Raw genomic sequence first — 15,253 nt, 5'->3', positions numbered from 1 at the left:
TCTACATCACTAATAAGGGGAGGGGGGGGAAATTAAGATACACAAAGTCTATACCACTGGAGAGCACTCATCTTTATATCTGTTACAAAAAGAAACAGTTTTTCTAAATTAAATATTAATCTGCAAGATATCAAGTATCTAAATGTTTCCACAGAGACCCATTACAGAGCAAGGAAGCATCAGATGAATGTTACTGTAACATCTCCTAACAAACTGCCTAAATCCAAGTATTCATTTCTTTTTGCACTTGATGAGCCATGGAATGCTGAAAAGTTTTTAGATTCATTCCATAACATTATTTATATAAAAATAGTAATTTATATTTTATGTAACTAATAAAAGCACTCTCGAAGTTTGTCCTTCCAAACTCTTTAACCTTCTCTGTCATTAGGGCTGACTGATAAGCCACCAGCTGTTTTTTTCTTCCTAGTGCTACAATGCATTCTCTTCCTTTTTAAGGCTAGTATACCCAAGCAGCAAACAGCAGGACTTAAGCCAGCTGCTAGAATGTCACAAACCTATATATTTAGCTCCCATCTCATTTATTGCCATCCCTCAGTGTCAACCACTTAATGTCCCTTTTGCTCCAGTCCACCGACATTCCTCGCTGAGCTGACAACACTGCTGACTGGATCAGCAGCTAGGAGTACAAGAACACACAACAACAAAGCAGAGACCTTATCAGTTATCAGAGACAAAAGCCATGCCACGTCAAACATACTCAAGGTGAAAAGAATTTTATTTTCAACTCCTAATCTCAATTTGACTGTTTATAAATTGTGTAATCGTTTATATAAATATAGTATTTAGAGAAACAGCAATTTATTATTTTAACGTGTAATTATTATTAGTCTATCACCACCTAATAGGACAGAAACCCTTCCATGCTTGTATTATATTAGTTTGCACTATACGCTGCATTTCTGCTTTCTCAATGCTTTCCATACATACCAATACAAACTGTGCGTTAATGTCACATTTACTTTCCATTTAACATTGTCTTAAACATTAACCCTTTCTCTTCATGCCACAAGCTTTTTAAAAGGAAAACACCTTAACTGTGTAGTTTCAATTTCATTTCAAGCAAGTATAAAATAATATTCCTCAAAATGAATTTTATGCTACATGTTCTCTTCATGTAAAAACACTAATCTAATTATTGTCATATTTTGGAAATAATTGGATTTTAAATTGCTTAGAATTATCAACATAAGTGAGAAAGCTGTAAAGATAGACAAATTAACAATTTCATGGTTTTAAAATAGAAATCTCTGTTATCATTAGAAGCCTATTTGCAATGATTTAAAGGCCCACAGTACAGTTTGGTAGTTCCCTCCTGTAAGTGGTCATAAAAACCTTTAAGCAGTAATTGAAAGATGGTTAACAGAAACTCTTCCAGGAAACCAGATCCCGTGAACAATCTAATAGTAGGCATGCTTAAGCAAGATAGTGAATAATCTGTTTCATCCTATTCACTAAAATGAGGTTTTGAGAACAGGGAGAAGACACCACTTTCAATAACACCGGAAGATGAGTAAAAATTGTTCAATTCCATGCTCTACTTGGGAATTGAGACATTTATCCAGAGAATTAACAAGTTGTGCTGTGTGTAAATCGGTCTCCAAAACCTAATTGTAGGTTCCAGCAGTGCCCTCTTAGCCTCACAGTTTACATCATTAAACTCATATTCCAATAACAAAGGATCCTCAGGATATACAGTCCAACAACTAATTTACATAATAATACCTTTTAATTAGATGTGACTACATGTGACATTACCCAAGGCACTTAAGTTGGCAGTTTTGCTGTACACTACTTCCTATTCTCAGTAATTAGAAGTGAGAAAGATGTTTAAATTGGAGCACCAATGCAGATGTAATACTGTTGTTACAAATACTTTGCAGAAATAGAAATTCTTAAACTTCAGGGTCACACCCTCCCCCCCCTTTTAATTAAATCACTTCTTATTCCCCAGAAAAGAAGAGCTGACCAAGCAGAAACAGGTTTTGAAGTTATACTTAAGTCAATGCTAAGGACAGGTGCTCAGTAACCACTTCATGTTATCTTATTAGTTATTGGCATTTTAGATGTGAAGCTTTAAATCAACTTCAGGCAACACATATGTTAAATTATTCAATGTTTTAAAATTCTAAGTTTCTAAAAATAATTTTATTAGTCACCTTGAAAGGTGAAAGGAATCACACAAATTACATGCTTCCTAATCAGAAGACCTTAACGCTTTTATATGAATAGTAACTACTATATTTTTCTTAAAAATAGCCCTCTTTCTAGCAATCAACATGTTTTAAAAAAGAGGTTGAGCACCACACCAAGCAGCAGAGCAACCAAGCCCACAATTAAGACTTAAAGTATTGTTTTGCTGAGAAACTTGGGCATTACTAATGACAGCTGTCTTGAGTTTCCATATTCAACCTAGATATCTGAAAAAAATGAATTTTATAACACAGAATTGTTTGCATTAGAAGGGACCTTAAAGATCATCTAATTCCAACCCCCCCGCCAGCCACATTTCTGAAGTGAGTGACAAATTAAAGTATTTAACCTTCCTGAACATAAACATGATTTCCATTCATGTGACTAATTTTAATTACCTAATTTAGCTGACTAAATTGTAATTTATAATCACAGCCAATATTAGATAATTTTTGCTTTACTCTTTTACACACATTACAGTACTAGTAACACATCTGCAATCTGGTTTGTAGAATTAAAGCTCTAATTTACATGAACTCACAGTAGGGAAAGAAAAAAAAATCAGAATTCTTACATAGCTTGCAACAAAGTAACTACTGAAGTACCTATTTATATCTTTAATTATATTGAAAAGGCTCCAGGTATTTCAACAATCGTAACTACAAAAACTCCCAATGTAAATAGAGAATGGTAATGCTTAGCTACAGGAGCTTTGTACATCACCACTATCACATTCCAAGTACGTAGTTTGCACTGCATTAGATATATTGGAGGTTGCTATACCAAACTAGGTCTAGAATTTCATGCCATGAAAATACAACACAAAGCAATTTCAAATTATTTAATCAAAATAACGATAAAAGCAAGCCCCCTCTCAAAAGTTAAAACCAAAGAACAGTAAAGTTGTATAGTTAGTAGCCTTTGTGATTCTGCTACGGATTTGAACTTATATATATACTTTAACCAACGGTAGAAGAAAAGAGTCTCATAGCTTTTGATATGTTTGCTCTTTTCCAATTTGTACTCAAAAAAACCCTCCCAGAATCAGTAACAGTTTTCAAAACCCACGCCAAGAGCTGCAGAAGTATAGGTCAGGAAAACAGAACATCTCTCAAATTATAGGCGTCTGAGTATTTCTTTCAGCCCACCTTCTTTCCTCAAAATGGCTTCTGCATTACCAAACATCAACTCTTAGCTTTATGTGTAAGAAGGGAATACACATACAAAGGAGAGGAAAAGGGCCCGTAACACATTAAAAAGGCCAATCGATCAGGAGCATTTAAAGGTGCAACTCTCACCACATCTACACCACAGAATCACGTACTTCAGCCAGCATCAAGCAGTACAGAGCAGCAGGTAAGGCTAGCATTACAGTTACAACAGCACCTCTGCATATCGTAATATTGAAACCATTATCCCAGACGTTTGCTGCTACTGAAATAGCAGCACGTCAACAACTGCTACATTCGGGATTCATTTTTAACTGGCTTTTACCTTTTACCCAGGAGCTTTTAAAAGTAGGGAGACAAAGGGATATTCTGTGATGACGCCCATCAGTCAAAGGAGACTGATGAAGCTCATGTTCATGGCAAGAGGAACTAGCTCATATTTATCACAGGAGAAAAAGGGATAAGCAAGACTTACCATAAAGCTCTGAGATGCATTTCAGGTTCACACACTAATTTAACTGCCTGCAATAGCGTGCATCTCTGTACTGTAAGTTGCCTTCCACACCTATTTATGCTACAAAGCCAGATTTACAGGTCTCTCTTATTTGACCTGTGCATCCACCATTTCCCTGAAAAAAATAGAAAACCTCCAGAAAGACTCACAAGCCACTGATTATAACCTTCCAGGTCTCAAGTACAACCACTTACAGTCATGGAAGGAAGGAAAAAAAATAAAATCTTATTTTGGCCTATCTTCAAAAATCTCAGATCCAAGCCCAAGAAACACTATTAGAGTATTTGTGTTGGGTGACAGTTTTTTGCTTTCCTTTTAATACAAGTGATGTAATCAAATCCAGTCAAATGATTTCCAACTACAAAATTCAAAAAAATTATGTTAAACCACATGACCCAGAAGGTTAATATGCTGATTTGAGTACGATATTCATTATCATCAGTACTCATTAAACGAAGACTGATTTGTCTTTTCCACTAATCATGATACTAAATTTGCTACACTAAGAGCCATTTCATGCGGCACTCACTTTCTCAGGTTATCTGAAATTTGGGGATTAGGGTGGGGGGAGACAACACGACTGATAAACTGCTACATATTTAAGACAATTTTCAGTCAACTCTACTGATCGTCCTTCCAGAGGAAGCAGTCCCTCTGCCACTAACAACACGGTGAAACAAAGTAAAAAGGGTCCTTTGATACTACAGGTCATAACGCGCACACTCAGGACAAACTTGAATTTTCAGGTCAGTAAGTTTTGACTGTTTAAAAAACAAATACCTAAAATATACTGATCAAGTATATGTCAGCACCCTAAGGAAATAGAAGCCACTGGATAAAAAACAAAACACACAAAAAAGTCTGTCAACCAACCTCATCAACTTTAACCAAAATGCTGGGTGGATGACCAAAGACTACTGGATGGACATCCAGCCTTCTTCGATGGACAGGGGGTGTAATACTTTACAAATACGAGAATTAAAATGAATGTAAGCAAGGTGTAAAAAGGAATTTGGTGCCATCAAACTGCATAATTTTTCTTAAATATTGCATGTGGAAGAAAAATAACAGACTTTTCAAGTAAGTTCAGGAAGTTTCAGAAGGAAATTGGAGCTTTCACAGAATTAGACTGCTACACTGTTCTTGGGGGGGGAAATGACTTGACAAAACAGAAAAGGTTAGTGTACACCAATGTTATGCCAAAGTAACTGAAACAACAAAGTCCAACTACTGGCTTTAAAAACAGAAGAAAGTAAATAAATTGAGTAGATACATACACCAAGAGATGAATACCTACTAGCCAAATAAACTCAATCTCCCATGCAGGAATATCTATTGAGGTAGCATTTGTTTTTTATTGTAAAACCAAATGTTCAAAACTAAAGACAGTAAACAGCAGTTCCTAGGATATAAAGCAAAACACAGAAGAAGAAAGCAAAGACCTAAATAGAAAGCTTACTCCTTAAGCTGGAATTTGTGTACCATCTTCCACTCAGTGAGAACCACGGAGAGAGGCCAACTGACCAACACTGATGAGATGCAAATACAGAAAAACACAATTGTGTCAAATTATGGATTGAATTTGAGTAAGAATGAATGCTCTAAATGTAACTTTACACTAAGAATTTTCCTTGACTAGTAAAATATACTTTTAAAAGTACTACCTCTTAAAAAAAAAAAAAGGAAAGAAAATAGTTCATGATCTTGTTTAAATGACTTTTTAGTTAATATGCACCCCAAAGGCTTGTGGACTTATTCTAGGAATAAGCAACAGAATTAAGTGCATCTACTAGAGATTCTGCTGCCTAAAGAGTAAATCCACACATATACTTTAAACACAGCTCTACCTCGTTCTTTAAAATTTGGTTTTAGCTCCGAGTGTATTTCCATGTTTACTGCGTTCCCCAATCCTAGTTAAAGCACACAAGATGTCAATTCACAAAATAACTACCAACAAGCTCTGCAGGTGTACACAAGTGTACCTGACATTCACAAGAGCAAGCAAAAACATCATTCTGAAGTACTTCCTCCTCCCTGTATAAAACCTCTCTCTACTCTGATAACATCTGAAAGAACAGATTGAACAAAACCCAATGAAAAACAAAATCAATATTGCACAAATCTCCCTGGCGCCATAATCCACCTTTCATTATGGTCTGAACTGTCTGAACTAAACTATTTGCACACAATTCATATTTTTGGTCTTGCAAGTGATACTAAATAAAAAACATAGAAGTACTGAGGGAAAACAGTTCAGAAATAGGAACCATAGACAAACTAACAAAACAAGTTAAAAGCTGTAACAGATGACCAAATGAAGCAAAGCACCCAAATATTTTTGCAGTCCATGAAATAAAAATATTTATGCACATGAAGCACAGAACTCTAGAACATTCAAACAAAAGAGGGTATTAAGATGACAGCTCTGATCAAATAAATTGCCCATTGAAAGCCTAACTCCATAGAGACAATTACAATTGAGAGACCAGCCATAATGAAAGGCACTGCGCAAGCTAAAACAAGCATGATAGAAGTTGACGGCTAGGTCTTAAGTTGTTCTTCAAAAAGTTCAGTTCGAAACATCCCTTGCAACTGTCATAGTTAACCAATTTGAATGAGATTCATTTATTTTAACTAAATAACTATTTTGACTGAAGTCTAATTTTAGGCATTTATTCCACTGAAAAAAACAGTGTGTACAAAGACTTAAAGTTACCTTTCAACAGGGGGATCAAATTGTCAGTAATGGAAACATATCCAATAATATATTAGGTACAGAGAGAGAAAAACCTTCATACAATTATTAAGGCAGATCTCCATTTTAACAACATCTAAACAAAGGGGACCTTCTCTCACTGAATCTATTCCTATCACTTGCAACTAGAGACCATAAAACCTCTTATAAATATGCAAAGTTCCAACTCAAAAACAACTTTTTCCCCCCCTTACTACTTGTAAAGAAATATTGTTCCAAATATCTCATTCGGAGTGGAAATCAGTAATCAAACTATTTTAGTTTCTTCAAATACATTTGGTAGTTGTATCAGTAGTTGATCTCTTGCCAAATCTTCCTCAAGCCCTGCTGGTTACTCTATAGACAAAATTTATTTAGAAAGAACAGTTATATTCCCTCTTTCCTTCCTATTTCAAGGATAAACAAGGCCAGCTTTTTTCGCCTCCTTCCCTGTTTATCATTAGGGAATGAAGAGCTTAAATAAAAGAATCAGAACATTAAATAAAGAGGATGTTATCATTTTCCTAATCCATTATTAGGGATGCTATTAAATTCCGATATTACCAAATTGAAAAAGGATTTAAATGTTTTGTCAGTAAGTTCCCCATAGTAAAATGAATCCCTGTGTTCATCATTCTGTTGTACTAATTAAACAGTTTTAACTAAAATGGTCAGAAAGTACGCACAAGCTGTTTATCACTGCTGGCCTTTGAGCTTCAGTATACTCAAAGGACATGCTACTTCAGATGCGATAATTACTGAGTTCTTACATTTATACTGAAGAGGCACAGAAGAGTTCCAACAAAGAATTTCACATTAATCAGAGCTAACAGGGCACTTACTAATAATAAAGCCATGATTATAATAGAAAAAACATTTATTCAATCCAATATTTGTGGGTACTAATTCCAAAAACTGTTTAAATTGATATCAGGCAAAGTTTAGTCTCAGCTCTTTAGGGAAATTCAAGAAAAGGAATCATTTATCTGAAGCGTAAGAAATGCTAAAGACAGTATTAACTATTCACCCACAAACAAAATGGAAGCAGGATGGCGGTTATGCTAAGAGCTTGATAATTTTCTTAACATTTTTCTTCTTTAAAGTTCTGATGGAATATATTTTTCCATGAACTAGAAATGCCTTGAAACTATAACACCAAAGAGTTAAATTAAGATACAAACATTTAACTGTAGATAGAACACATTTCTAACTGAAGGGCAAATTATGGACAACTAACAGAATCTAACCTTCCAGGTGCATTGTACACAATTTCTCGCACATTTCTGGAGCACACAAATGGTTCAGAAAAGCTACATAGCTCAAATCTCAGTTTTAAAACTAAAATTTCCGTAAAGATCAAACACTTGCCAAGGATGCAAGAAAAAACAATATATACAAAATAATATACGCAGCTTCATTACTGTGGCACGCACTGAAAATAACAAGCCTGAAAGCAGATCACGCCAGTTACGCAACTTGGCTGTTATTATATCACGGAAAACTCCTCCTCATTAACATGACATACAAAAGAAAATTAGCTATTTTTAGTAAGGTTTTTGCATGTCCTTCAAGTACTAGTACAGAAGTAAAAATGCAGAGGCATTTAAAAAATGCTGGTTGTTTCAGACAACCATTTATTTTGGAAATTTTAACTTTCCATCAACTATGGTCTTAGACTGAAAGTTAGAATGAAAAATACTCAAAAAAATCAAATTATTAAGAGACTATAGTGGATCATATACCTATTTTAGCTACATAATTCAAGTTTATGTAATGCTTCCTCTGCATACGTACTCAAACAGCTGTATAGCAGCATCAAAGTAATAGAGGCTATGAAAATTTGCTGTTTCATCTTTTACACATATATAGTTGTATGTTTATATATATGAAATGCATATATATGAAATGCATGTAACATATGCACATGTTTAAACTGATGGCAGACCATTACTTTTATGCAACATGGTTAATTTAGGATTGTGTGTACAAAATTACACTACAGCACTTATTCAGTATCCACTACCAGACAACTAAACTAGATACTTAAAATAAGTTAAAAACATTTACCAGAATAGAGCTTTATTAGAGCACCACAAGAGTTTACTGATGTCTATTTTGGCCTCTGTTTACAAAAAAGATCACTCAATTACATCAGAAAACAGTTTCTCTTCACTCTTCTAATAACCTTTAGGGTTATCCATCTTTATGTCTTGATAAGGTATAAAAGATCATCAATTGCAAGAGAATGATGGCAACAGAAAGAAATTAACTGGATTTAATCGGACAAATTCACTCTGATAGTCTGCACAGCTTGTCTTTCCTGTATCCAATCACAACTAAAGCATTTGCTAGATATGAGTAAATTTTAAAGTAACACTGTGCTATTAGAATTGCCATCAGTGAAATTATCTTTACAAGTGAATTTCACATTCTTTAAGACAAGTTGGAATCATCATACTCCAGACCTTCTGAACATTACTAACCTGAATGCAAAGAAGGGTACTTTATTTCTAACTTGCAGAAAGGATGTTAGAAAGGGGTTAACAACTGTTCTTGTACATAGTGGCATATTCTAGTTGCTTAACTAATTTTTGAGGCTGCATAGATCCCATTCTGAGTAGGCAGGAACAAATATGGACAACAGGTAGACAGTCAGGAACACAGAAAAAATGCTGGGCCTGACTCCCCACTCAAGTCCAAATTGCTGAGTACTATGACACTCAAAATCCACAAAAAAAAAAAAGCACATTCTACTCCTAAGAAGTGAAAGTGATAGGCTAAACAGCCCCTAATGATACCTAGCATGGCTGGGGAGAGTTTTACTCATTGATGCCACCATGAGTGAAATAAGCAGTGCTTCAATGAACAAAGAATTTCTTTCTTCAAGCAGAGGATTGTCCAAAGGGTCAAAATAACCTTGACAGGTCTCTCTTCATAACGCAAAACTTACTGTTCTTTTCCTGGTTTAAAGACAGTCAGAAACAAGCTCAAAAACATCAGAATATTTAAACTAGTTTAAATATTTTTTGAGGGACAAGCCAAAAAGTAGCGACAAAAGTTGCACATTTTCTACCAAACGTTTCACATTATCTCACAAGAGCCAACCACCTTTTTACTGCATGCCACATGTATATATAGCACTCTCTGACTTCTTAATTTGCAGAAATTAATAAAATAGTGACAGCTTCAAGGACTTTCTTCTGAAGGCACACAAAGAGCTGGCAGTAGCTAGAATCAAGAAATCCTACACCCAACATTAGGCAAGTGCTTTGACAGTAACTAAAAACTCACTTTTCCCTCCTTATTTACATTATATTTGATAATTAACTGTCAGCCAAGTGCTGAGCTACTGCACCCTTGATTTCTGGAAGAAAAGCTTAATTATAGCTACAGGAAATAAAACCCAATTCTCTTCCTTCTACCTCATGATCCTAGTACAGAAAGCATCAAGTCCTGTAAAAACTGCAACTGATAACTAAGGTAGTTATTCACAAAGGATGAATTGTGAAGTTATGTAACAACAAGATTTCAACAACTAAGCTATGTTTTAAAAAGTCAAAAAGTAATACAAGTCTAAGACACATACAGTTATTTAAGTAAAAAGCTGGTCAGATTACTTTACAGAACAACCACATCACACAGTTCCTCTCAAAGATCTAGAATTCCAAGGAGTTCCAAAAGAACCAGTGTTTTTAGCATGGGTGGGGATATGCACGTATACATATGTATATATTTAATATTGAGGAATAAAAAAGGGAAGGGAAGAAAGACTTTGCACTGACCATGCAAATTCTTTGAACATTTTTCCTAGTACAGGTATTTGATCTCAAAGGCAACAGAACAACTTTGTGAAGCCTGAAAAGGGAAAGGAGGTATTTATCTAAATGTTAGTTCTGAGTAGTGACCTGTACTTATTTTTCTCAGTGAACTATGGCACGAGGTTTTACTTAAAGACTTGTAACATTCTAAGCAGCATTAAAATAATAACGGCCAATTTGGAGAGTTGAATCCAATAATCATACAAAGAAAAGCCACAGAAATATGCGTTACCTGCATTCTTTGCTGTTCTGTGCTTTCCTCGGCTTTATACAATTTCAATGTGCAAATGATTCATTTGAACCCTGCATTCCTCTATGATGGAGGAGTAACACAACTTCTTATCTTGTCAGTGATAAATGGAAATGGTTGGGGTACATTTTGATGGGACTGTTTTTCCAAGCTGTTTTAAGAAATCATTCAGACAGGAGAGTTCCAAATACTTCTTTCTAGTTAAACAAAACCATTCTCCCTCAAAATGGTACAGGTACAAAAGAGCACTTGACCCACAGGAAGCTGTAACAGCTGAATGTAGGCAAGCAGTTTCACTTAAGGGGGGGGGGGAAAGGGGGCACCGGGGGAGATAAAGAAACTTCTATATGCAATAGAGCTGGTTACATAGGTACGGAACAAATGGTAAGCACCATCTCTAAAAGACTTCATATGGGTCTCTAGGCACTGCTACTACTGACTTTTAGAGACATACTAAAAACAAAGTACACTGTCCCAAAAGCTACTTTCCTCATAAAACTCACTACAGTGTGTCTCACAACTGACTGTACTGAACAAACAAGATAATTCAGACCTTAAATATGTTGAATTATAACCCAGATAATCTTCAACCACTCACCTTGTTCTTTACTATGTATCAAGTCACCAAGAAGTACATATACAGCTTCCTTAAGAGATACTTCGTCAAAAGCAATACAGGGTGATCCAAGGGTGGCATCACAGGAAATTTACACTTAGAGACCACAAGGATCAAAACATAAGTTTAGGGACTAAAAAGATATACTTACATCTGGATATTCTTTTACAGGCACATATAGTTTCTCTTGTAACTGTACAATAGGTCCCACAGCATCTGGTAATTCTGCACTTCTCTTCTCCGTACTACCATTTAATGTGTCGTTATACATGTCTTTCCGTACTCTGCTAATTTCTGTGGGGGGGAAAAACGTATATTATGTATTAAATACAGTAACAGTTTATAATCTAGCATGACAATCTTAAGATATGGGAAAAATTAGAAAGACAGTTTATTCTTTTCTTAATGAGCATGACTGTAACAAAAAAAAAAATCTATTTTTTATTGCAGCCGCCATCTTAAGTGTTTTATCCATGTCTGTAAATTTGCTGCCTACTCACCCCTGTTTACGAAATTCAGCTATTCAAGTAAAAGTCAACTGCAGCTCCTGAGAACTCTCAAAATTGTTCATAATTTCAGAAGCGTATAAAAATAGTAATTTGTATATTTGTTATTTTAAAGCCTCTAGTAAGAAAAAGGGGGGGAGGGGAGGAGAAAGAGGGGAGGAATGGGCAGAGAAAGATCTTTATCTAACAGTAAAAAAAAAATACAAAAATGCAGCTATACAGTAATACTTGCTAGCTCATCTATAGCATCTGGAAACGCAACAGTGCACATAAGCAACGAGGCACCCGCCAGTTCAAGTAAGCAGTTACTGAGCACACAGTGTGACAACAAACTAGCAAGTAGAACTACTGGCTGCCCTTGGTACGATGATGAAAAAGTGGATAACGATGGTGTCAGAGAGCTGGGCCTATATGAGCAAACAGGTAAGGACATAAAAAAAATCCTATTTCTTCATTACAAAATAATTAAAAACTCCTCAACATCACTAGGGAATGTCAGAAGCGGATTTCTAAGTACTGTTTCTACCAATTGCACCTGTATTACATACGCCTACAGATGTAGTGAAATACAGTTGAGTAGATATAAACAAGATTGTTAAAATAGATAATTTAGCTCAAACCCAGGTTAATTTCACTGAATTTTAACTTAATTTGAGAATGGACAGAGTCTTCTCTTATTTAACCAAGTACATTTTACAACCTTAGATTTCATTTCTAGAGCTGTTTAAGTAGAATTTAAATCACTGCTCTAAGAATAAAACAAGGAATAGTTCATAACTAAATCGCAATTAGTATAAAAATTCTTATTTGGTTTATTCCAATATTACCGAAGAACTACTTTGAAGTGATGCACTACCCAAGTTCCAAACTGAAAGCTAACATTTAAACAGGCATTGCTTCAAAAGCAGTAAAATTAAAAAAAAAAAAAAGTAAAAAAAGACATATGAAAGTGAGGGCTGTAAAGTAAAACCAGACATCAATAATTCCATTCTTTTAGTCAAAATTATTACAACTGCTTACAAAATGTTCAGAATTAAAATAAAACTGAAAAGAAAAAGAGAAATTTTGTTTTAATCTGATCACAGGAAGCCACAGAAATGAGAAGTCACTTTAAACTCTAGCAGCAAACAAAAGATTAAAAGAATTTCTGTTTCATAATCAAGTTTTCCTGCCAAATGATTTATAGCTGAGATTCCACCACTTGAGGAGCCAGGAGAGGAGGGGCGGGGGGGCCTGAGAAATGACAAATGAATTTCTCATATGCCGCAGACCTAGCTTTCAACCAAATTATTCTGAATTAATTCTAACAAACGTACTCTGCATATTCAAGAAGTTGTTTCTCCACTGGAAACTGACATACTCAATCATGTACACTGTATAATGATTTGGTGGTTAACACCTGTTTAGAATGGAGAACACAAATTTCATCATCACATAATCATAGCTCAAGGAAAAATCCACAGCTTCTTCTGCACTGACAATTTTGGCAACAGGCACAAAATCCTCAAAACTCCAAGCAGTATTTATACTGGCTTCAGTATATAAAGAAATTCTTTAGCACATCTCTTTGAACAAATATTATTATCTTTTGGCAGACTCAGTTTCCTTTCCATTCTCTTCAGATTTTCCATTAATTTACACTACACTGGAACAGGCTAGGCTGTCTGCCTAAGTTTTGAAGTGTAAGCAGCAACACGGTCGTTTTTATTTATATTTGGCAGCTACAGAGTAGTTGCACTGAATAGTGGTTGATGAGAAGCTCCACATGAGCCAGCACTGTGTGCCTGCAGCACAGAAAGCTGACCATACCCTGGGCTACATCAAAAGAAGTGCGACCAGCAGGGCAAGGGAAGTGATTGATCCCCTCTGCTCAGCTCTCGAGACCCCACCTGGAGCCCTGGTGTTCAGCTCTGGGGCCACCAGCACGAGATAGACATGGATGTATTAGAACAAGTCCAGAGGAGGGCCACGAAGATGATCAAGGTTGGAGCACCTCGCCTATGAAGAGGGGCTGAGGGCATTGGGGTTGTTCAGCCTGGAGAAGAGAAGGCCCTGGGGAGATCTTACTGTAGCCTTCCAGTAGCTAAAGGGGGCCTACAGGAAAGCTGGGGAGGGACTCTTTGTCAGGATGTGTAGCGATAGGACAAGGGGGAATGGCTTTAATCTAAAAGAAGGCAGGTTTAGATTAGTTATTAGGAGGAAATCCTTCACTCAGAGGGTGGTGAGGCACTGGCACAGGCTGCCCAGAGAAGCTGTGGATGCCCCATCCCTGGAGGTGCTCAAGGCCAGGTTGGATGGGGCTTTGGGCTACCTGGTCCGGTGGGAGGTGTCCCTGCCCATGGCAGGGGGGTTGGAACTGATGGTCTTCAAGGTCCCTTCCAACCCAAACAATTCTGTGATTTTATGATTCTGTGAATTCATTTTAAATTGTATCATTCAAATACAATATAAGCACTAACATTAGATATTCTCATTTGCGTAAGAAGAACGTGTACTTTAATTTTTCCCATCACAGCTGTGGCAGACAAGATCCAGCCATTCGGAACACACCCAGGCAGTCTGACGAGCTGACCTGAGGACTACCACCAAACTCTGGCTTTTGTGAAACTCAACCCATCTATCATGCCTCATGTGTTACATACAGCTAATACACCTACCAGTGCAGGATTTTCTACTCCACTACAGGACCAGGCACCTGAAATTTTGTTTTCTTTGCATAGCTAGGTTTGTCTTCTTCCCCCACATTCAAGCCATTGCAAATACTAAACAAACATCAGGACAGGGATAGTCAGCTGCATCAATTCAGCATTGCCACCACAGGCTATGGTTTCCTCTCCTTGACATCTTATCTTCACTCTTGCCTCAGATACTTTTACTAAGTTTTCAGGAAAGATATTCAGGAGCAATAGGTAAAACAACATCAAATGTTTTCCACTTTTTCTTCAACTGCTGATCAGGTCTCTGAACTGCACTTTTGTGAAGCCGTTGTCTGGTAGCCTCCTTTCATTTATCTGGTATTTGGAAGAAACGAAGGACTACTGCTTAAATTATAAGCTCATGCTCACCCATTCTCTCTCATTCTGCTGATTTCCTTCACATCACTGGTTTTCACTATGAACAAAATGCAACCTATTTTCCATCTAACGTGTTAGTCCAGCCTATCACAAGCACTCTCACAAATACCCTGCACTGGAAGTTATTTAGCTGCCCCACGTTGCATGTGGGTTCTTCTAAACTCTGCTGAATCCTTTCACACATCTTTGAGACTTCCCCATATTTATGACTAACAGCAGATCTATCGTATACTTGCTTCTTGTTTAATCAAGCCTCTCTTATCCTAACAGCCTTCACGCCCATTCTCAAAGTATAGAATTCTGATTATATGACCATCTTCATTAAACCAAATACAAGCTTTACATAGACTTTTGACTC

The 15,253-nt window shown here is 36.3% G+C and overlaps 1 protein-coding gene across 21 annotated transcripts in view; it reads right to left on the bottom strand.

The window, feature by feature from the left end:
* QKI (QKI, KH domain containing RNA binding) overlaps nt 1–15,253 on the bottom strand; it is a 160,565-nt gene that overhangs the window by 111,331 nt on the left and 33,981 nt on the right. For all 21 annotated transcript variants that reach the window (XR_005818802.1, XM_040553432.1, XM_040553417.1 and 18 more), the window contains exon 2: nt 11,467–11,609. Coding sequence is in view for 20 of the 21 variants with exons in the window: in XM_040553432.1 (XP_040409366.1) it covers nt 11,467–11,609 (143 nt within the window). In the remaining variant the exon portion in view is untranslated. The remainder of the gene's footprint in view (nt 1–11,466; nt 11,610–15,253) is intronic.

The sequence above is a fragment of the Cygnus olor genome, chromosome 3 (genome assembly GCF_009769625.2).
Source record: "Cygnus olor isolate bCygOlo1 chromosome 3, bCygOlo1.pri.v2, whole genome shotgun sequence".
Classification (NCBI taxonomy): Eukaryota; Metazoa; Chordata; class Aves; order Anseriformes; family Anatidae; genus Cygnus; species Cygnus olor.
The sequence above is the reverse complement of the archived record's forward strand: the minus strand, read 5'-3'. Positions and strand labels throughout refer to the sequence as shown.